Source organism: Fusarium coffeatum, assembly GCF_003316985.1.
Source record: "Fusarium coffeatum strain FIESC_28 chromosome Unknown BRIP53273_contig_106, whole genome shotgun sequence".
Lineage (NCBI taxonomy): Eukaryota > Fungi > Ascomycota > Sordariomycetes > Hypocreales > Nectriaceae > Fusarium > Fusarium coffeatum.
The window spans coordinates 52489-73189 of record NW_022157899.1 but is presented as its reverse complement, the minus strand read 5'-3'; the positions used below and the strand labels follow the sequence as shown (position 1 = coordinate 73189).

The 20701-nt window shown below is 47.4% G+C and overlaps 10 protein-coding genes across 10 annotated transcripts; 6 read left to right on the top strand and 4 right to left on the bottom strand.

The window, feature by feature from the left end:
- Nucleotides 1-2521: 2521 nt before the first annotated feature.
- On the bottom strand, nucleotides 2522-3218 carry FIESC28_04834 (uncharacterized protein; the record flags this gene model as incomplete). Its single annotated transcript, XM_031158981.1, has 2 exons — nucleotides 2522-2861; nucleotides 2908-3218. The coding sequence occupies 2 exons, from the start codon at nucleotides 3216-3218 to the stop codon at nucleotides 2522-2524; spliced, it is 651 nt and encodes a 216-aa protein (XP_031016933.1).
- A 2289-nt stretch (nucleotides 3219-5507) lies between these two features.
- Nucleotides 5508-6238, top strand: FIESC28_04833 (uncharacterized protein; the record flags this gene model as incomplete). Its single annotated transcript, XM_031158980.1, has 2 exons — nucleotides 5508-5785; nucleotides 5842-6238. The coding sequence occupies 2 exons, from the start codon at nucleotides 5508-5510 to the stop codon at nucleotides 6236-6238; spliced, it is 675 nt and encodes a 224-aa protein (XP_031016932.1).
- Nucleotides 6239-6589: 351 nt separating this feature from the next.
- Nucleotides 6590-7289, bottom strand: FIESC28_04832 (uncharacterized protein; the record flags this gene model as incomplete). Its single annotated transcript, XM_031158979.1, has 4 exons — nucleotides 6590-6646; nucleotides 6695-6839; nucleotides 6887-7087; nucleotides 7141-7289. The coding sequence occupies 4 exons, from the start codon at nucleotides 7287-7289 to the stop codon at nucleotides 6590-6592; spliced, it is 552 nt and encodes a 183-aa protein (XP_031016931.1).
- Nucleotides 7290-8003: 714 nt separating this feature from the next.
- FIESC28_04831 (uncharacterized protein) lies at nucleotides 8004-8539 on the top strand (the record flags this gene model as incomplete). Its single annotated transcript, XM_031158978.1, has 3 exons — nucleotides 8004-8125; nucleotides 8180-8287; nucleotides 8341-8539. The coding sequence occupies 3 exons, from the start codon at nucleotides 8004-8006 to the stop codon at nucleotides 8537-8539; spliced, it is 429 nt and encodes a 142-aa protein (XP_031016930.1).
- A 759-nt stretch (nucleotides 8540-9298) lies between these two features.
- Nucleotides 9299-10534, top strand: FIESC28_04830 (uncharacterized protein; the record flags this gene model as incomplete). The annotated part of the gene is made up of 4 exons (XM_031158977.1): nucleotides 9299-9324; nucleotides 9374-9511; nucleotides 9562-9659; nucleotides 9711-10534. The coding sequence occupies 4 exons, from the start codon at nucleotides 9299-9301 to the stop codon at nucleotides 10532-10534; spliced, it is 1086 nt and encodes a 361-aa protein (XP_031016929.1).
- Nucleotides 10535-10775: 241 nt separating this feature from the next.
- On the top strand, nucleotides 10776-12178 carry FIESC28_04829 (uncharacterized protein; the record flags this gene model as incomplete). The annotated part of the gene is made up of 3 exons (XM_031158976.1): nucleotides 10776-10926; nucleotides 10982-11177; nucleotides 11227-12178. The coding sequence occupies 3 exons, from the start codon at nucleotides 10776-10778 to the stop codon at nucleotides 12176-12178; spliced, it is 1299 nt and encodes a 432-aa protein (XP_031016928.1).
- A 21-nt stretch (nucleotides 12179-12199) lies between these two features.
- On the bottom strand, nucleotides 12200-12666 carry FIESC28_04828 (uncharacterized protein; the record flags this gene model as incomplete). The annotated part of the gene is made up of 2 exons (XM_031158975.1): nucleotides 12200-12299; nucleotides 12356-12666. 2 exons carry the CDS (start codon nucleotides 12664-12666, stop codon nucleotides 12200-12202), a joined length of 411 nt encoding a protein of 136 aa, XP_031016927.1.
- A 908-nt stretch (nucleotides 12667-13574) lies between these two features.
- Nucleotides 13575-15104, top strand: FIESC28_04827 (uncharacterized protein; the record flags this gene model as incomplete). Its single annotated transcript, XM_031158974.1, has 2 exons — nucleotides 13575-13963; nucleotides 14012-15104. 2 exons carry the CDS (start codon nucleotides 13575-13577, stop codon nucleotides 15102-15104), a joined length of 1482 nt encoding a protein of 493 aa, XP_031016926.1.
- Nucleotides 15105-15354: 250 nt separating this feature from the next.
- On the bottom strand, nucleotides 15355-16205 carry FIESC28_04826 (uncharacterized protein; the record flags this gene model as incomplete). The annotated part of the gene is made up of 3 exons (XM_031158973.1): nucleotides 15355-15488; nucleotides 15540-15682; nucleotides 15730-16205. 3 exons carry the CDS (start codon nucleotides 16203-16205, stop codon nucleotides 15355-15357), a joined length of 753 nt encoding a protein of 250 aa, XP_031016925.1.
- Nucleotides 16206-17098: 893 nt separating this feature from the next.
- On the top strand, nucleotides 17099-18493 carry FIESC28_04825 (uncharacterized protein; the record flags this gene model as incomplete). Its single annotated transcript, XM_031158972.1, has 1 exon — nucleotides 17099-18493. The coding sequence occupies one exon, from the start codon at nucleotides 17099-17101 to the stop codon at nucleotides 18491-18493; it is 1395 nt and encodes a 464-aa protein (XP_031016924.1).
- Nucleotides 18494-20701: the final 2208 nt, after the last annotated feature.

Genomic DNA, 20701 nt, shown 5'->3' with positions numbered 1-20701 from the left:
AGAGAGTGGAATACGAGAACGCAATAAGCTGAAGCTCAATAGATCAGACGTTTGATCGTTTTCAGGCTGGATTTGGCTTGGCTAGACTTAAACTGACTAGACCAAACGTTGACTTAGACGAGAGATACGATACGATACGATGGGGGACCAGACTTGGGTTATGTATTCAAGATTTTTGCTGTAACCGCTTTCAGGCAGGTCCAGGACGGATCTCCAAGGAACGAATAAAGTATGAGAGTAATAAGACTAGACAGTAAAGAGTGAGACTTTTGCTGATGAGCCCCAGACAAGGTGAACCGTTGAATCGTGAATCCTAACAGACCACTAACTCTCCCCGCACACGGACAAGACCCCTGATGCTCTCGGCGATCAACCGTGCTTCCTGGCCAGTAGAACAAACCATGGTGGTTACAGACATAGACAACTAAAGGGCCGGTTGTTTCGCGTCACCGCGCGGGTAAAAGAAGAGAAGATCGTCAACAACAAACAACAACCCCACGGGCAACATTTGTTTCTTGGAACGAATGAATTGGTGTGAAGGACTAACTAACCAACTAAAACAGTGGATGAGGAAAGGATCCAGGGGTAAGAAAAGACACTAAATCTCTAGCTTCTGGACTGACAGATGTCTCGGGGGAGGGTCAAGAGGGGATTGGTAGACATCAAAAGTTGGAGAGACCAGGCTTGGCGCCACGAGATTCATGCATTTGTCAATTGAGAAAGGCTTTCTCTATACTTTACTTTACTCTGTGTTCTTTTGAGTGACGGATGGTTACACTTATATCTTGAAGTATAACATGACCTTTCTATCATCTCAGAGCCAAAGCACAAACATACTTGCATAAGGCATTAACGTTACCGTATTCAATCACCCCAGCAATTTTTCTTTCTTTTTTTACTTTGACTTTTCTGCCCTTGCTTTGAGGCTGAGCTGAGCGATTAGAGGCGCAAATGATCGTCCCATAAGAGCCTGACTCACAGACGAAACATAAAGGAGATCCTGAAACACGAAACAAGTCCAGCGTTTCTGTCGGTCAAAGGAAATTTTATGGCGGTCTCTTTCACAAGCCAAATCTTATGGCAATCCGAGTCTATTCCAAGGGCAAAAGAAGCTCATAGCCAAGCTTCATTGTCTTGCACACGGAATTCGTCTCCGCATTCCCTGTAGAACTTGAGACTTCCACGATTTCCTTTCCTGTGTCTTGGTAAAACTCCAAACAGATATGCTTACCGGAGCTTGGCCGGACCCTATCTTCCCTTTTGAATGCGATACCTTAGATTATGCAAGCCCATTGGGATTGGGGCTGCAGACAACATTCATGTCGTGCCACTGTCTCTTGCAGATTAAAACCATCATCCAGTCAAGATTCCTCCAAGACTTTCTCACCACCAATTCATTATCCCGTAAAGAACATATGAACAATCTGTCACAAGGAACGTGATAAGCGTGATGGGACTTGACCGTCGAGGTTTATTTCTCCGAACCAACTGACTTTCACCACCATCTATCTAGCAGCCAAACAGCGGGCATTTCTTGAACCGCGTGGCAAGCGATGAACTCTATGCTTAGTCTTCTGACCTAATAATAGTGTAGAAACACGGCGTGTCTCCGAAAACAGTCGCCCTTCTCTTGGACATTTCCGAGTCTTTGCCTCCATTCCCACTGCCGCGTAATCATCAAGAATGTGCAAAAGTCAACAAACTTTGAAGACGAAGAGTCTATTGGCTAGTGTATGAGTCTTGAAGTCATTCAAATCACGGTGCTTTCGTCAATATGCCCAGGCGAGGGAGGGGAGAAGGGTCATATCAATACTCTTGAAGGTGCCGTTGGTCGATTATACACCTAAAATTAACGACAAGACATCGCATTCGTCCAACCTTTCACTTCAACCGTCATCAAATAGCTGTGATGAATCATCTTTTTAAGCCACTGCCTACGTGCTTGAGATAACCTTGTGAGAGATTAGGTGCAAAAAGTCAAAATGAAACGACAACGACAGGATTCGAACCTGCGAGGCCGAAGCCAATAGATATCCAATCGTGATGATTCAAGTCTATCTCCTTAACCACTCGGACACGTTGTCTAGTTTTGATTACGTACTGGCTCACTAAGAAAATAATATGTACCCTTTCAACATTAAGTCAGCCAGAATTCGTATCAGTGCAGATTAACCGCACATGCCGTATTGTCTGGCTGGAGACTGAACGCCTTTCCTTTTTCTCCATATTCAATCCGGTATATCTGAATTGGAGGCTCATGGACCTTATCCAATAAGCGTGTTAAGAATTCAGTCTTTCAGGTACTAAAGTATACAGCCACAATGTACGTCACATTAAGCATAACTCATAATGTCCAAAGTCTTCTTGTTTTGGTATAAATAATAATAAGCCCATGCTAACATATGATGAAAATGCCATGTTTGCTAGGCAACCCCAGTCTTAAAAACAATGCTTGCTTGCGCCTCCCAATCCAATATCCCGTCATGATTCATGGTCTCATAAAATGTCCAACAGGCCACGCTCAAAGCCAACCAGCCATCAATGTGCAAAACGCTGTTAGTAGAGCAATCCTCTGGACGCCAACATCCAAGGTTGTCGCCGCACTGTTGGCATCCGTAGCTAACGGCAACGAAACGAATTCTGTTGGCGTGGTTGAAGCCGCAGTAACAGGGTCAGGATCCTGTGGTACAGGGCCCATAGTCAAGACGCCCCATTGAGCATCTTCGCCGGTGAAAGTTGACGTCCATAATACTTCGGTTGGGCCAGTATGTATACCGTCATTATAGCCCTTGTCAAAGCTAGAGGATCCAGAGCAGGTTGCTTCGGTTGTGCCTTTTAGGTTGCACTCTAGATTTGCCGTTCTGTACTATGTTAGAAAGATGATAGATAAACAAGGGGGAAACGTACAATCTTGAAGTATGTGTTCCGTGGAATCGAACAGTCTCAGGACCTTCGACAATTACGAAAGGAAACTCGAGGGCAAGATCACATTCTGGTGGGTTGGGGCCTTGTTGGTCTGGGCAGAATATCGTATATGTGGTCTCCTGAGCCTCCTCGTCGCTCGAGACAACACTACCGCGCACCAAAGACCAAGACTCCTCGCTGTAGTAGGGCAAGTATATAGGCGCGGTGGTAATAGTAGGCGGCACCTCTTCAGCATATGTGACGCGATTCAAGACCATCAACGCCAGCCAAGTTGAGGTGAGTCCCAGCAACATGGTACAGGTCCAGTGCAGTACAGTACAGTGGAGGCAGGGATAAGAGAGTTTGGAAGTGACCAATCAAAAGGGGTTGAGATGCGCTGTAGAGTGACGATCGTGGGCGCGAATATACAAGGGTTAGACTAGTTTTCAGTTGTTCTGATCGAAAGAGGTAGAATGATAATGATTCTTTTTAGAAAAGGAACTTGACTCTTTGATAAGAGAAGAGAGAAACTGGGATGGAAGTTGGGGAGGGGCGCAAAGACGTGAGCCAAGCATCAGCGGAGAGTGCCAAGGCTTGGGCTTGGGCTTGGACTTGGAAGAGCGGCTGAGGCTGAAGTTTTGAGATTTGGCGATGTTTAGTTACCTACTACAAGACACTTGATAACTAAGTATAGGTAAACTACAAAAAAACAGAGTTTCCGACTACAGATAGATTCGCCATAACATGAATTCTATCGGATATCGGCTTCATGATAACAATTATTGTAACATGCCAAGACTGAGGATTTTGACTGAAACTTCCATGCCAAGACGGACAACTTTTGAGCGCCAAGGCTTTTTTTCATTTTGGTACCCCAGCAAAAAGGGAAAAAAGGCCCCGTTCCGAATTTCCACTCGCTGCGGCTTAACCGAATCCTACATCAGTAATACTTAGTAATGATACTAGTTGAATCCTCATTTCGCATCTGAAAATCTTCAATTTTGAAAAGGGTCTTTATTATGAGTGAATAGAAGTGCCAAGAGTATTGGATTTTTACTTAGTCGAAGTCGGCTTTATCCCATCCGGTGACCAGACATTTACCCGTAGGCATTGGCGATGATTGACATCATGTCTAATACTAGTAGCTACAATTTCAAGAGGGATATTGTGTATTTAATACAAGAGGCCTGTATCCCTAACCTAACATCTCATAGGCAGTATCCGTACGGAGTAGAGGTGCACGTCTTTGCAAGATGTAGCTTGACAAGTCGCGTCTGAGCATGAGTATAACCAATTCCCAAGACAGGAGAAATCTAGCCACAAGTCAAACCGATAGGGTAACTAACTAAGGATAATGAAGGCACAAGCTTGTTCATTGAGCAGTGTGACTCTTAACAACACTTAGAATGCTTATAGCCAAGAAACATTTGTTTTGGGCGATCAAGTTAAGCTCAATCGTCAAGGCTTGAGTGGAGGATATCATCGTAGCCAAGCACCGGCCCAGATCGTTCTTTATTCCCGCCGAGGTCTTGGCCTTGGTATCCTCCCGAGCTTGGTTACTAGCCTCAGAAACATGTAATGCGTGTCGACCTGGATTGTCTAAACGATTGATAGCGTCTTTCGTCGCCAGTCAGCAGTCATGGTAATCGCTGTCTTTGCGCCGCAAGCCTTCGCATGTTATCAACCGTGAACATGAATCTATCGTCATTACGGCGATTACTGAATAGAGTAGAGCCCAAGATCAATTCCTTTCCGGTTACAGCTTCAAAGCTGTCAGGGTATCCCTTGTCCTACGGTGTAATAGTCCAGCCGATGCCTACCGAGACATGCCTACAGTACTGCATCAATCATCTATCAAGTCTAGGCTAGATCTATTACCCGAATGCTGCCTACCTTTCTCGTACGAGACGAGAGCTAGGATATGACACCGACCAAACTTCAAAGGATGCGCCACCCCCATAAGGCTAACTCGATTCAATTAATGCTTCAAAAATAAGGATCAATAGTCTCAACGACTTTGTTCCTTGACAGACGCCAAAACCTCCATTTTCGTATTACTTTCAAAGAGCCTCTTCTCCACTAATCTAGAAGTTGGTTGTCACTGAAATAATGAAGATCATTGACGTTTTGACTCTCCTTACTGTAAATCTCCCGCTGCAAAATGCAAATCTTCAATCTACTTGTTTCCCTCCCCTGCCCTACGAGGCCCGAGAGGGTGGTACCAAGGCGGATCCTCGGAACTATAGAGCCTCTGTAATCTCCTTTCTCAACTCTGAAAAGGTAAGTGTTTCGAGAATTAGCGCTATCACGGTCTAAGCGACCTCCGGAAGGATTCACTCAATCAATTAGAACGGTTGGATGACGGGTGACTCTAAGCTCAGACCCTTTGTCGTTGCAGTTGGTCGTGACTAGCATGAGAAATTAAGTAAATAGGAGAGCATCTGCCACCTCTTGAGTTATTTAGTCTCTCTTGTTGATTATCATTGTTTTTGAATCATCTACAGTTGATCATCCTATACATTCGTTTTTCTACGTCCAACCCAATACATTCATTAGCTTAATTATACACACTCGTTAATTATCCAACAAAAATAATCTTCAAAATGGTTCGATCTCTTGCTCTTCTCGCCGGCGCTGTTGTCGCTGTCGCCGCCCAGACTACCACCGTCGAGTTCTTCCTCCCTGGATACGATGATCAGATTCTCGAGGGTTCCGTTGTTGCCGTCAAGGGTGACGCGACTACCATGGCTATCAACTGCCCCAAGGGAGTCGACTCTAGCGAATGTGGCATCATGGACACCAGCACTATTATCGGTGGCCCCTCTACCATGGAGATGGTCTACTACTACGAGCCTGATGAGGAGTTCGGTGGTGGCAAGATGTAAGTACATGTCTTTTAAGATATCACCAACCAGCAACTAACATATCTATTTGAAGTGACCAAAACATTGGCTGCAAGCTGAACCCCAAGGACGATGTGGCCATCTGCTCCATCGACGCTACCAACGTCATGTCTGGTTTGACCGAGTCCATGGCTACCACCACTGCTCTCAGTGGCTACAAGCAACTCCTCATGCCCATCACTGTTACCGCTGGTGCCGATAAGCTCAAGGACGATGGCTCTGCTCCCGCTTCTGCCACTGGCTCCGCGGCTACTACTGCCGACAAGCCCAAGGCCACCGGCGCCCAGGCTACCGAGACTACCTCTGCTTCTGCTTCTGACGCTACTTCCACTCCCGCCGCCGTCACCGACAACGCTGCTGGTCCCATGGTCACCCAGAACGTCTTCCTGGTCGCCGCCGCTGTTGTTGGTGGTGCTGCCATGCTTCTGTAAAGGAAGAACCGTAACGAGGAAGAAATATGATGCTTTGGTAACGCGTTTAGCAGTAATGATATCTAATTAAAACCATTCAATTCGAAGTCAAATCATACACATGCCACTCCAGTGAATGATCACTACAGCCAGTCTTGATCTAACGTGATGAATCTGTCCCAGGAATTCAACCCAGCCTCTCATAATAAAGCACAAAACGATGGTTCTACCGTCCTCGCTAACAGTAGTGCAACCATACATACAGCAACGCAATAAGCAAAATGCGGTTTGCTCGACTCTTCAACAACTCAAAGCAACGAAAGAGCAAAGCCAGGGGTATCATATACTTGCATAAAACGATATGGCACGCGTTCAGGTGCGGTCCTCTCTTCCATCAAGCCAGCTAGTGCACTGTATACAACGAACAGACTAGAGAATGTTAGTAGACACTCGGCATTACTAGGACTATTATCTTACCTTCTCGTTGATACGCTGCCTGCAATACTTGCACTTCTTGGTATGCTTGATAATAGGTTCGGAAGAGGCAAGCTGCCACAGATGGGCAAGTCCATATAAAGCAATACCCAGTATGAGAAATGATATCATTTGGCCGATAAATGATCTACAAACTGTCAGCAGTTGTATCAATTAATGTCTGATGATGCCTACCCATAAGCCAAGACGACAGCACCATCATCTTGTGCCTGGTGTAAAGTGTTGTAGCCTGAGGTTGCATTGTAGTTGGGTCCCTTTTGCAAAACGGCAAACTTCTCCTCCATATTCTTGTTCAGTGGCAGAATGACGGAAATTGGTGGCATGAGGACATTGCTCACAAACGACTTGACCAAGTCGGTGAAGGCAGCGGCAAGACTGTTCCATTCATGTTAGTTACCAGAACAAGATAAACAGTGTGGATCTCATACATCAAACCAACGGCAATCTTGAGAATATCATCCTGGAAAGCAAAGTCGATAAAGCCATCCCAAAAGTGCTTAACTCTCTTGTGACCTCGACCGAGCAGAGACTCGGATTCGCCAGAGGCGGACTCCTCATCTGGGAAACGACCAGGCATGTTGCGGTAGCTTGGGCGTGATGTTCTCCAAAGACCAGAGAACCAGGACATGAGTTTTTTTATTGTGAACAAAGTTTGATGACCCGAGAAAGACTGAGAGGATTTTGATGGATTTGTCTTAAACGTGGCAGACTGAAGGAAGGACCATCATACATCCAATGTTAGTGAGACACGGAGACACGCGCTTGTCGCGGGAATATCACAGTGACGTCATGGTCACATACCAGATGGCTACAGGGTAATCAAGTTGACAACAGTATCATCTGTTAGATATCGTATGTTGCAGTACGGTTGTGTATTGATAATTACATATCTTGTTCTCTCGAGTTTATCACTCATCATCAAAGATGGAATTGCTCCTATGAATTGCTACCCACTAAGGTGGATGCCTCGAGACTCATTCACCATTACTATCTACTGACACACGGTCCTCGTTGCAATCATCAACCATGAAGTTCTCCCAAGTACACCTAAATTTTAGAAAGGAATGGCCGTCTTGGCCCGTATGTTATCATGACAGCTTCTGATACAAAAGCATGTATCATGAAATGTCCAAAATCAGCCATCACCTTCTAACATCCATAACCTGATTGGCCAATCAAAACCTCAGTATCCACTGCGAGCAGAAGCATCAGAGCTAAGCCATTAGAAATCCAGACTTCTCATACCCATCAACCATTTATATAAAACAACTCAACTTCAAAAACTCACAAAATGGCTACTCCTTTCCGCTTCGTACGACCTATCACTCAGGCTGCCCGATCTGGAGCCGTTTCATTCGCTGCCCGACCCTTCCACACCACAGTCGCACGATTCGCTGTCCAGGACATCAAGACGTGAGTTCAAGAGATACACCAGGTTGGGCCACAGTAACTAATTGGTATCGACAGAACAAAGGAGTTCAAGGACCTTGTTTCCACAACAGATAAGGCCGTCCTAGTTGACTGCTTCGCTACCTGGTGCGGTCCTTGCAAGGCCATTTCTCCCATCCTCAACAAGTAAGTCAAGACAAAATGTCCTTGGGAAGTCTTAAACTAATACAAAATTCCAGGCTCTCCGAGGAATCTTCTCTTTCCAAGAGCATTGATTTCGTCAAGTTTGATGTGGATGAGCTCCCTGACCTGACTGGCGAGCTCGGCGTTCGCGCCATGCCAACTTTCTTTGTCTTCAAGGGTGGTGAGAAGGTTGACGAGTTGGTGGGCGCCAACCCTCAGGCTCTCCAGAAGATGCTTGCCAAGCATGCTGCTTAGAATGGTGATTCTCCTCCCGTTATGTGCTCTACTGGTTTATTTGCGGAAAAGAACCGCCATGATGGACCTGCCCTGCAGGGATTTTGTATAAAAGGCAGTACAGTAGGAAACTGTGTATATTAGCAAGGTTTGGAGATAGACTTTGCAACTGATCATTGATATCTTATCTTGTCATGATCATCTTGAACCAACAACGAACATGCAGATCACAGTCTCGGCTACAGGTGGTTCAGCCAAATCGTTCTCCCCTGGCTTTCTATTTCCAGCTTAGAGGGACGCAAGCGGAGTTGGAAGGCCGAAGTATGGTATCACAGAAGATCATACGGCCAATGTCATTTGCGCCCAAGAGGTTTTGAAGGGTTGGAAAAGGCGTCCTCACAATTAACACGATTGGTTGATTTAACATACAGGACATGATGAATATATCACTGGACCAGCCTTATCTTTGCCATTGCTTCTTCCGCTATCATTGTGGATGGACGGTCCCGGTTTCGGCGGACCCGCGGCGGGCGTGAATGTTTCCCGCGGCGGACTTGACTGAAACAGGCCAATCAGAAGGGTCAATTAGGCCGGTTCAGCGATCGGGGCTTCAACTAGTAGCCGAGGAGAAGGTGAGTATAAGGTCATGAGACAGGTCAAGTTGATGTGACAACCTCAATTCATTATCTGCCTTTATAAGTCTATTCAATTGCCTTAGTATCTCGACACGCCTAGGGCCCATATACTGTAAGCAATTTCTAGAGTGTGACGTCTATCAACATGGCCAACACAATCGTCGTCGTCGGGTGAGTCCTGTAATCCAAGCCCTTGCAACAAATAACTGACATTGTGAAGAGCTGGTGTTTCCGGATTGACATCGGCCTACCTTCTCTCCAAGAACAAGGGAAACAAGGTCACCGTCGTGGGCAAGCATATGCCTGGTGACTATGATATCGAATATGCCTCGCCTTTTGCTGGGGCTAATGTATGCCCGTAAGTCCAAATACATTGGCCGCTCATGACATCCACTCACGACCTTGTAGAATGTCCACACAAGAGAACAGCAGATGGGAACGTCGAACATGGGTAGAGTTCAAGAGACTCTGCGAGCAAGTCCCTGAGGCGGGTATTCACTTTCAAAGTGCGACCCCATGTCTTCTCGCTAACAAGTAGTCTTGCTAACAACTTATAGAGTGCTACATCGACAGACGCAAGAAGGATACAGAGGCAGCAAAGAACAGTACATTCCCTGATGCCCTATTCCAAGAAGAGCCATGGTACAAGGAATTGTTCGAGGACTTTAGAGAAAAGAACCCCAATGAGGTTACCCGCGGTTATGATTCAGGCTGCGAGTTCACATCCGTCTGTATCAACACCGCCATCTACCTTCCCTGGCTGGCAGGTCAATGCCTCAAGAATGGCGTCGTTATCAAGCGGGCCGTTTTGACCGACATCAGCGAGGCCAAGAAGTTGAGCCACACGGGCAATGTCTCTAACATCATCGTCAACGCTACAGGTCTGGGATCACTTAAGCTCGGCGGTGTCAAGGATGAGACTATGGCACCCGCGCGCGGACAGATCGTGGTGGTGCGAAACGAGACCACACCCATGCTCATCACATCTGGAGTTGAAGATGGTGGTGCCGACGTGATGTATATGATGCAGCGCGCAGCTGGAGGTGGCACAATTCTGGGAGGAACATATGATATCGGCAACTGGGAGTCTCAACCAGACCCCAATGTTGCCCAGCGCATTATGCAGCGCGTTGTTGAGGCCCGTCCTGAAGTTGCTGACGGTAAGGGCGTGAAGGGACTGAGCATTATCCGACACGCTGTTGGTCTACGACCTTGGAGAAAAGATGGACTTCGACTTGAGGAAGAAAAATTGGACGATGAGACGTGGATCGTGCACAACTATGGCCATTCAGGTTGGGGATACCAAGGATCATATGGTTGTGCTGAAGGTGTAGTTGAATTGGTCGACAAGGTTGGCAAGGCCGCCAAGTCAAAGCTGTAAATGATTCAAGCGACTAGCGGAGAGAAAAATTGGTTTCGGACAAATGGTAAATATTTGAGTTATGATTTCTATTTTCCCTCTTTTTTGAAGTCTTGTTACACAAGTTGGTGATAGTAAAGTTTATGCACATCGCGGGGCCCCGCAATACCATCGATTAGCTGTCATGAACCCCTAGGCCCAAGCTCATGAAGCTTCCCTTTTCAACCTTTCACAGGCGAGCGACGTTCTCAATCGACGAAAAATGGCAGAACCAGCGCCTGGCGTCGTCGCCCAAAGCACTCGCTTCGTGAAAGAACTTCTGACCGGCCAACATGCGCTTTCCAAACTAATTCCCGTCGCGCTCTGGCTCGCCGACGCGGTGGGCACAAGTCTGATCATTTGGAAGGTCCCATGTGCGTTGCGCTCGATGCCTCATGGCCCATGACGAAGCTAATTCTTTGTACGCAGATACCGAGATCGACTGGGTGGCATACATGCAACAGGTTTCACAATTCATCTCTGGCGAACGAGACTATACCAAGATCAAGGGCGACACGGGTCCCCTCGTGTATCCGGCTGCGCATGTCTACACTTTCACGGGACTGTATCATATCACGGATGAGGGCAAGGACATCTTCCTCGCACAGCAGATCTTCGGCGTGCTGTACATGGCGACACTGGCAGTGGTCATGCTCTGCTATTGGAAAGCCAAGGCAAGTCACCAGAGAGTTGATTACGATATGGTTTACTAACGTCGCTCAGGTGCCTCCGTACATGTTCATCTTCTTGATCGCCTCGAAACGATTGCACAGCCTTTTTGTCCTACGATGCTTCAACGACTGTTTTGCCGTTTTCTTCCTGTGGCTCAGCATCTTCTTCTTCCAGCGTCGAAACTGGACGTTTGGATGCCTGGCTTATACTTGGGGTCTTGGAACCAAGATGTCGCTACTGCTCGTCCTCCCTGCTGTTGGTGTCCTTCTTTTGCTAGGCCGAGGTTTCTGGCCCGGTCTACGTCTCGCATGGATCATGGCACAGGTGCAGTTCGTCATTGGCCTTCCCTTTATCATGAACAACGGTCGTGGATATGCGGCTCGAGCCTTTGAGCTGTCGCGCGAGTTCAAGTTTGAATGGACGGTTAACTGGCGCATGTTGGGCGAGGAAGTTTTCCCCAGCAAGAAGTTTGCTCTATTCCTGCTCGCGTGCCATGTTACAGCACTCCTGGTTTTCATTTCTCAGAGATGGCTCCAGCCAACTGGGAGGCCTCTCTCTGCCTTGGTCCCTTCCTTCTTGCGACTCAAGTCCCCGTTCACTGTGCAGGAACAGCTTCGAATCTCTAACTATGTCACCCCCGAGTTTGTCATGACGACAATGCTCTCCGCCAACGTTATTGGTCTCCTATTCGCAAGATCGCTCCACTACCAATTCTATGCCTATCTCGCATGGGCATCACCCTACCTCCTCTGGCGTGCCACAGAGGATCCCTTCATTGTGCTGCTAATCTGGGCAGCGCAGGAGTGGGCCTGGAACATCTTCCCAAGCACCGACCTCAGCTCCCGCGTCGTCGTGGGTGCTATGTTTGCGACAGTCGTGTTGGTGTATCGGGGGACAGCCTGGTCTGCTGTTCCTCCTTCTCAGGCTAGGAACATCGAAGCGAAGGACAAATAGATCTGGGTCTAGAATCTAGCTTCACTCATCTTCGGAGTCACTTGGGGGCATTTTGCCGACGTTGGATTCTTCTTCAGAGTCGCTCAGGTCATATGTGCTCTTCTTGACAAATTCCTTGGGCCTATCATAGATCTCGTTAGCATATTTGATTTCACGCAGAATAGACCATGAACTCACCAGTAGGACTGTTTGCGCCAAGCCTTCTCATCTCGGACCACATTCACGATCTCTCCATCTGCTCGAGTATCCTCTTTGCTATCTTGGTATATCTCGGCCAAGACAAATCCGCCGCGTTTAATCCAAATAGTGTTTCGAAATCGCTGGGCCAACTCCAAGAGCAGGGTTTTGGTGTTGGGCAGTTCGCAGGTGTACAAATTGTTTCCCTCAGGCTTGACAACGCGAACAAGAGACTGGTTAGGCTCGAGAGCATCAGGTGGTGTCAGAGCAGCCTCTGCGGCGGCAAGAACGTTTCTCTTAGGGCGTCCCATCTTGATGTTTACTTTCGATGACTTTCACAAGCTTTTGCTGGGCTTTTTTTTCTGGTATGATGGAAAATGTGGAGGGGTTACTTTGGAGGGGCAGATACTGGCTATAGCGATATGTGAACCTTTGTAGACTTTAGCTTTGACTATTGCTTTATCCGAGATGTGTCAAGCTACAACGGAATTACTGCATTTGGATCTTCCGGTCTCTTGTCTCTTCTCATGATACCATTACCACCGACTTTGCTCATATGTATTTATGCTGTGTCATAAATAACCTTGTCTTTCACCGGCCGCTAAGATCTCTAGACTAGGTAGGGTAACATGGTAACCGCCACTGCTGGACTGGTAACCCGAAGCAGCAAGACTACCAACCCTGATCATCATAAAGTGAACACAACAGCTGGAGATGGTGGCCATTTTGTCAGCAAAGCATCATGAATTAGAGATCTTCACCCAATCGGATCTTTTACAGATCCATCTTAACGTTGCCGTGTAACTAACTGCAACATGCACAAGGGTAAGCTAGTTCCATAGGTATCTGACATCGTGGGTAAATTATTCGGCAGTTCACGCTATTGGCCTGCTGGTTCTGTTTCACCTCGTTTGGCCTGTCTAAGTGGACTCGGCTTGATTGCCATTCCCTTCTCTCACCTCACCGTTCTATATACTACTACCTGATGAAGACATTCCACTACTGAGAAAACGTTTCGGGAAGCAAATTTGAGTGGACAGGTGACTCGAGTATTTATCTATTACAAATCTTACGGTGATCTTGTCAAGTTCCCTGACCTGTGTATACCTATATCAAGCAATCGCCGCCATGTCCCGACCACATTGCTCTTCGTAGCTTTACAAACCCTAATACATATCTTACGCTCCATTCACCCATTGAACCGCGGAGGATATCCATCATGGAACCTTCAATGCTCTCGGGCCTTGTTGCAGTTCGATCTGAATCTGCCGCTGCCAACTCACCAACCGACGAGCTCTATCGACCGTTGACAGCTCCCGCAAAGACAGTTCCTAGAACACGCCTCGGCACTCAAAGAGAGTCTTTCGAACTCCATGACATATCAGCTCGAAATGATCGTGCACGAGATGCTTCCTCTGTCAACGCCAGCAATGACCTGGAGATGAGTCGACCCAATACTCCTGACTCTAATACCGAAGTCGTCGAAGTTCTGCCTACCTTTCTGGAACCCTTTATGAATCGCTTTAGAGCTCTTTTCGGCTGTCTGGCTCAACTCGGTAATGCACTAAGTGATGGTGCTGCTGGTGCTTTGATTCCCTATATGGAGAAGTAAGTTCTCTAACTCACCGTTTGACAGTAATAGCTAACAAATCAAAGATACTACGGCATTGGATATGGCACAGTATCTCTGATCTTCGTAGGACAAGCCATTGGATTTATCTCCGCGGCTGTATTTCTCGACATCCTGCGGGCTAAGATTGGTCGAGCCAGACTTCTTGGCCTGGCTCAAACCATGGTTACTCTAGCCTACATCCCCATTATATGCGGAGCACCTTTCGTCGTTGTCGTCTTCTCCTTTTTCTTCATCGGCTTCAGCATTTCGGTCAATGTTGCCATTGGTAATCTCTTCTTTGGCGGACTTCGAAACGGCACTTTTATGCTTGGTATCCTGCATGGTACTTACGGAATAGGAGGAACGATAGGACCACTCATCGCAACTGCACTTGTTACAGCTGCCAATGCGGTATGGAACCGATACTACATAATTACATGCGCTCTCGGTGCCGTGACAGCTGTCTTGGGTACATGGGCGTTCTGGACATACGAAAAAGAGATGAGCCCAGCGGAACGCCAACGAGAAACAAACCAGGCAGGAGAATCGATGATGAACAGCATGTTTCTTGCCATGAAACTGCGCATCGTATTCTTGGGCTCTCTTTTCATCTTTGCATACCAAGGAGCTGAAGTCTCTATCTCGGGCTGGGTCATCTCCTTTCTCATCGAGGACCGTGATGGAGATCCTTCCTCAGTCGGTTATGTAACAGCAGGCTTCTGGGCCGGTATCACCATCGGTCGGTTCCTGTTAAGTGCTCCTGCCTCGCGTATTGGCGAGAAGAGACTCGTTTATGCTCTGACAATCGGTGCTCTAATATTCGAGCTTCTTGTTTGGTTCGTACCCAACATTGTGGGCAATGCTGTTGCTGTCTCTATTGTTGGTCTCTTCCTTGGACCTATCTATCCATGCGCTGCGGCGGTCTTCCTCCGCGGTATGAGTCGACGTGAAGCTTTGAGTGGAATTGGGACGATCAGTGCTTGTGGTAGCGCAGGAGGAGCTGTTGCACCCTTCGTTACTGGTCTTCTCGCTCAGGCTGTTGGCACATTTGTACTCCACCCGATTGCCATTTTCCTTTTCGTTGTCATGTTGCTGTGCTGGTACTTTCTTCCTACAGAGGAGAAGAGAACAGAATAGAGGTCAAATGAAGGCTTGCTAAGGATCTTGATCCCACTTATGCAGTATGACAAGTTGGAACGATGGTGCTGGGATACAGTGCAGGTTTACCCGGATTGACCATTTCTATTCAAAACCTCTAAAGGATCTATGATATGATCTGTGTAGATGGTGTATATCTAACCCCTCTATCCTGTATGCCTCTATCTGAGTATATATATAGATACCAATCCAATTTCCTTATTTTATGTCATAAATCATAGCAATTAAATTAGATACGTCCACGGGCAGCATCCTTGACAGAAACGGTGCCAGCCGCAATGTCCTTGACGGTCTGGGTGATGCTAGACCAGTCACGGAATGTGACGAAAGGAACGTTCTCGTTCTCACACCAGGTAACAAGATCTAAGGAGTCAGCATTTATTCCAATATACACAAAGTCATGGTTGTACTCACCCTTATCAGCCTTGGCGAACAACAAGTCGGTCTCCTTGGCAGCAGAAAGATCGGAAACACCGTCGCCAGCGTAGAACATGGTGGGTCGATCAGGTAGCGAAGAGTACTTGCGGATTTCGATAGACTTGTCATGACCGTGGATACTATCATGGTCAGCATGAGGACAAGGACCAGTAAAGCATGGACATACCTGTCGTCATGGAACTCAATTCTCCAGCCACCCTCATCCTTGAGAGTCTTACCCTCGCGCGCTACCACATCGTTGCTCACGATCTGAATGTCCCAACCGGGTCCGAGGAGAGTATCCAGGAGAGCGCGAATGACAGGCTCCATACCACCACTGAGGATGACAATAGGAACGTTGTTCTGCTGAGCCCAGTCGTAGAACTCCTTGAAGCCAGGGTCGAGCTTAATGTTCTTGAGGAGAATGTCAACACACTCGTCGAAAGGAGTCTTGATGCTGTCAAGCATCTCCACGAAGCTGTCGCGGAAGTGCATGTTTTCGTAGAGAACAGCCTTGTTGAGCTGGCGACGGCGCTCAACACCGAAACCAAGGTTATCGGTCATGTAGTCATTGGAATCGGCGGTGGTGACAGTTCCGTCGAAGTCGGTAAAGAAGATGAACTTGGGGTTGTTCTTGAGAGCTGGGGTTTCGGAAGAAGCCATGATGACGGTCTGGAGGTGTTATTTGTGTAGTTTTGTGACTTGTGAGTTGTCCCGTTATTGATCAAGCTGTGTTTAAGCCAGAGTAATAAGTCAATGACCTTTATTTGGGTCGTTCTTCAAGAAGGACCGAGTCGTGTTGTTAGAGGAAGATATGACAGAGCGCAATAGAATGGCGGGGGAGGGGCACAAGTTTTCATGAGACAGACAACAGAAGAGATCAGCAGAAATAAATAAACACCTGCTATTGTCTGGTTAAGCTGATTGGATATTGATACTAAGGAATCCTGACTAGGTCAATGAGTAGCAATATAAATCACGTACTGTACATAGCAGAAAACACCGCATAATCTACTGTATCAGCGCAGTCAGTTCTTGTTATCAGTGTCTTTCATGGATCCTTTAACCGTCTTGGCTTTTAGTTGGAGCAACTGTCGTCATTCTCATGACTCTGACCGACTACGCCATGGAATTTAGTGCCCCTCCACACTTTCTTCTCCCTGTAATTGCTCTGAAGCATAGCTCCTAGGACCCTGACCAGTCTGAGTCAAGACTCCAGCATAATGACAACAAAGGCGGTGACTGTATTTGGTGCTGCCCCGGTGGCAGAAAAAGCCCGGGCACGGAGCCGGCTGTAGCTCCATGGAACGGCTCGGCCCAGGCCCATGCGTTCGTCCCATCAACTCAACATTTATTTTTAAGGCTTCAGGGACTCCCGCCCACGACGACGACGCCGTTGCTGTATCGCACCAAAGCTTTCTCTGGTCGTCATGCAGCCGTTCGCCCGTCCAGCGGCAAGGCTTGTCTGGAGCAATGCGCGATTAGGTTTCGATCGGACCACGAGGCCGGGCAGGTCATGTTGGGAAGCCTCGGTATTTCAGAGCTCAACATTACGTATGCGATACAATATACGGACCATTGGCTCACAATCACGACTCTATTCCTCAGAAAGGCCACCGAAAGATCCTGAGGCGAACTCTAGATCGAATAGCGATGTCGAAGCCGAGCTCCAATCAATTCTTAAACCTCGGCCAAATATTCTAAAAGAGCTTCAGTCACCTGCCGAGAGACCGAAGTTGGAGGACGTAAAGGTGTCTTCCGAGAACACTGTACCTAAGGACGACAAACCCGAGCCTCCCAAAACCGAAGAGGCCAAGACTGATACCACAAAACCGGATGATGCCGCCTCATCACAGGAAACCCAGTCGACTACGGATAGCCTCCAAGTTCTCCGTGATCGCGCGCAACATCGTGTCAGCGAGTTAAAGGAAAGATTCGGCCATGCTATGGGGACGCTACAATATCGAGCGATGAACGCTTCCCAGACACTCAACGATATCACTGGATACACTAGCATCGAGACCATCAAGCAGCAGAACGCCAAGCTTGAGAAGGCACTCGCCGAGGCTCATGAGCGGGTTCGAAATGCCCGACAAGAATACAAGACGTCGAATGCTAGCCGAGCTACGACACAACGTGAGGTCACAACATTGTTGGCAAGAAAGGACAGCTGGTCACCAATCGACCTTGAGCGCTTTACCGAGCTTTACCGAGCTGATCACACCCTTGAGGGCAAGGTGGCATCATCCCAAGAAGCCTTGACAGAAGCCGAGATTGAAGAACAACGCTTAAGCCAGCAACTCAACGCAGGTATCCTGAAGCGTTACCACGAGGAGCAAATTTGGAGCGACCGTATTAGAAAGGCGAGTACCTGGGGAACATGGGGTCTAATGGGCATGAACTTCTTGCTGTTTGTTATCCTGCAGTTTATTGCCGAGCCCTGGAAGAGAAGGAGATTAGTCAAGGGTGTTGTAGCTGAGGAGAAGGCTGTGCTCGAAGAGGTCCGTGGCGAGCTTGAGCAAGTCAAGCTTGCCATTGAGAACCAAAACCATTCTGCTGCCGCCGCCGCTTTTGCTTCAGCTGTTGCGGCGACCCGGGAGGCAGATGTGGAGCCCATTACTGAGATTGCAGAAACAGAACAAATTCCAGTTGAGAGTCTCTTCGCTGCTGAAGAGGCAAGTACCACTGAGGTACCCGTTGCGACTCCCATCGAGCCAGAAAACGAGGCGCCTATTCCAAATCCCTTTTCAACAAGAGTATGGGAGGATGTCCTGCTCGACCCTTTGTGGTGGAGGGCTCAGGCAGATTGGTGTAAAGCCAAGGCAGACGATCTCTGCAGCGAGCGACGAATCAACCTACGCATGAAAGACGCTTCGTTATTGGCGCTTCAGGGAGCTCTGGCCGGTGCTCTGTTTACCGGAAGCGTTGCGATGCTAATCGTTCGACGATGATGATAAGATGTAAGATAGACATAAAGTTAAAGGCATTGTACATTATAATATAACTGTACCTATAGTTACAAAGAGAAAGATAGCTATCGGGCACGAACTGAACTGCAAGACTTTCACTGACATGCCTTGTGGCGATAACCGACGATGCTTCAAGCAAGTTATCTCTGGCCAATCGGATGTAGGTGTGCTGCATGACCTGTAGGGCTGGTAGTTGGAAGAATGATGTTGAGGATTATGGCACTAAACCATTTGAGCTGTCAAGAACAATAGTTTTATGCATGTTATGCCATGCATATCATGACATGTTAAATTGATTACTTCAACTGCCGACACATCATCCATTACGTAGATTATTTTGCTCTACCGTAAACCTCAACTACTAGAGAATACTCCATATCATGACACCTGCCCCTTCAACTACAACCCCTTGTCGTTCCACCCTCAAGGATAACCCTGACGATTAATTTGAGCTTGGATGAGGAAAAGTGCACTTTGCAAACCTGATTTGCCAGACATTGAGATTAACGGCAACTAACAGCTAAGGGTCCTGATACAGCCTTTTGACCGCTTCCTGGCTTGCGGATTTAATCGGAGCTGGACAGGCGGATAACAGAAAAGCTGTCCTCTATGGTTTAGGATACCAATATAAAGTAGGATAATAAGTGATGGTCTGAGCTAGTATAGGATGATCAAGTTATTTCGTTCCCCGTGTTCACGGAGGTCATTATTCTGACACCCTGTCGACTGGAGTTTGTTCAATGGCGGGGCAGTTTAGAGCTGTTCCAATTCTAGGACTTTTGAAGATGGACTTTTAGGACTCAGTCACATCCAGTGTAACCTGGTTACCTGCAAACCTATGGCTCAGGTACGGTGCACCGTGGGAATAAACAAGCGCACACATCTGCTTCTTTTGTTATTTCCTGTATTCCCAACAGTCAAGTTAACAGGTACTCATCTTGAAACTTTGGTCGATTAACTGTGCATGGTGTAAAGTTCGTGAGTTTACCGTTTCAAAAGACTGTTTCACAGGCGTTAAAGCTTTATATGTTTATGCATAAAAGTACGTACCAGTTACTGTATCTCATGGTGAAGTCTGAAACTCAATTCACGTAGGACGGGCATGATTTGATATCTTCCTAGATACAAAAGTGCCTACCTCATTCCAACCATGGAAGTTCAACGTGTAATAGAGGGTTGCTTGAGCCGTTTGGCGCTGTCTCATTACAGCTCAGCCTCTTTGTACGCGTTGTCATTTATAATTTAAAGTCCTATGTAGATCAGTTGCTCAAAGAATCTATCTATTTCATGACGCGAATTCTTTCAGATTTTGTTGAATCCTTTCGACGCACAGCAACTCCAGTTTCAAGAATTACCCGTTGGGCTTGACAGACCCTTGTATGGCCCATGCTACAGTGCATATAGTGGCTAACGCCATTAACTGGAGAGCTACGCCGCCGCAAACTTCAAGAACCGGGCTGGTCTAAGCTCTTCTCTTGGCTTGGGCGTAGCTTGGGACCTGACCTGACCTGACTATCCGACGATTGGGCTTCCAGATCTTCTTTCTCTCTTACCTTGACTAGCAGATTCTTTGGAGCTAGCGTCCGCTTTGTTGCCCCTGGCAGATCAAATCTCAAAAGCTATAGTCACTGTGAATATTAATTAGAGGTATTTTGTTTGTTTTGAATTCCATTGTATGGAACTTTCCAACTTGCCTGGCTTAAGTGCCCGCTTAGCTTACCGCTAATCTACTCTAGGGATTTCGAAAAACCCCGCCAAGTTTTACCCCCCTCCTTCCATCCAATTCTTCTTCCGTGGGCTCCCCCCAAACCTTCCGATTTCGATTCCTCAGGTAGGTGCTACTGTATCGCAGGTACTGTACAGGCAGTACCTTCCGTCACTGTTCAGTTCACTGCGGGATGACATCTCCCACCACAGCCTTAGGTTAACTCTTCGCACCTTCCAGTTCCCACCTTCATTCCGCTGCAACGGCTGGGCTTAATAACCTAAACCCTTCCTTCCTCTCAACCTCCCCTCCTCCTCTACATCTCCACTCGCCAGCTTCGGCTTCGTCCACCTGAAGCTTGCAGGCGAACAAATATTACCACTATCACTTATCCGCACAAGAACACGCAGTCAGGATCTGTCGTGCTGTGTGATTGGTACCCAACTTGACGACACAAGACGTCAACTGTCTTGTCGTCGGCTGTA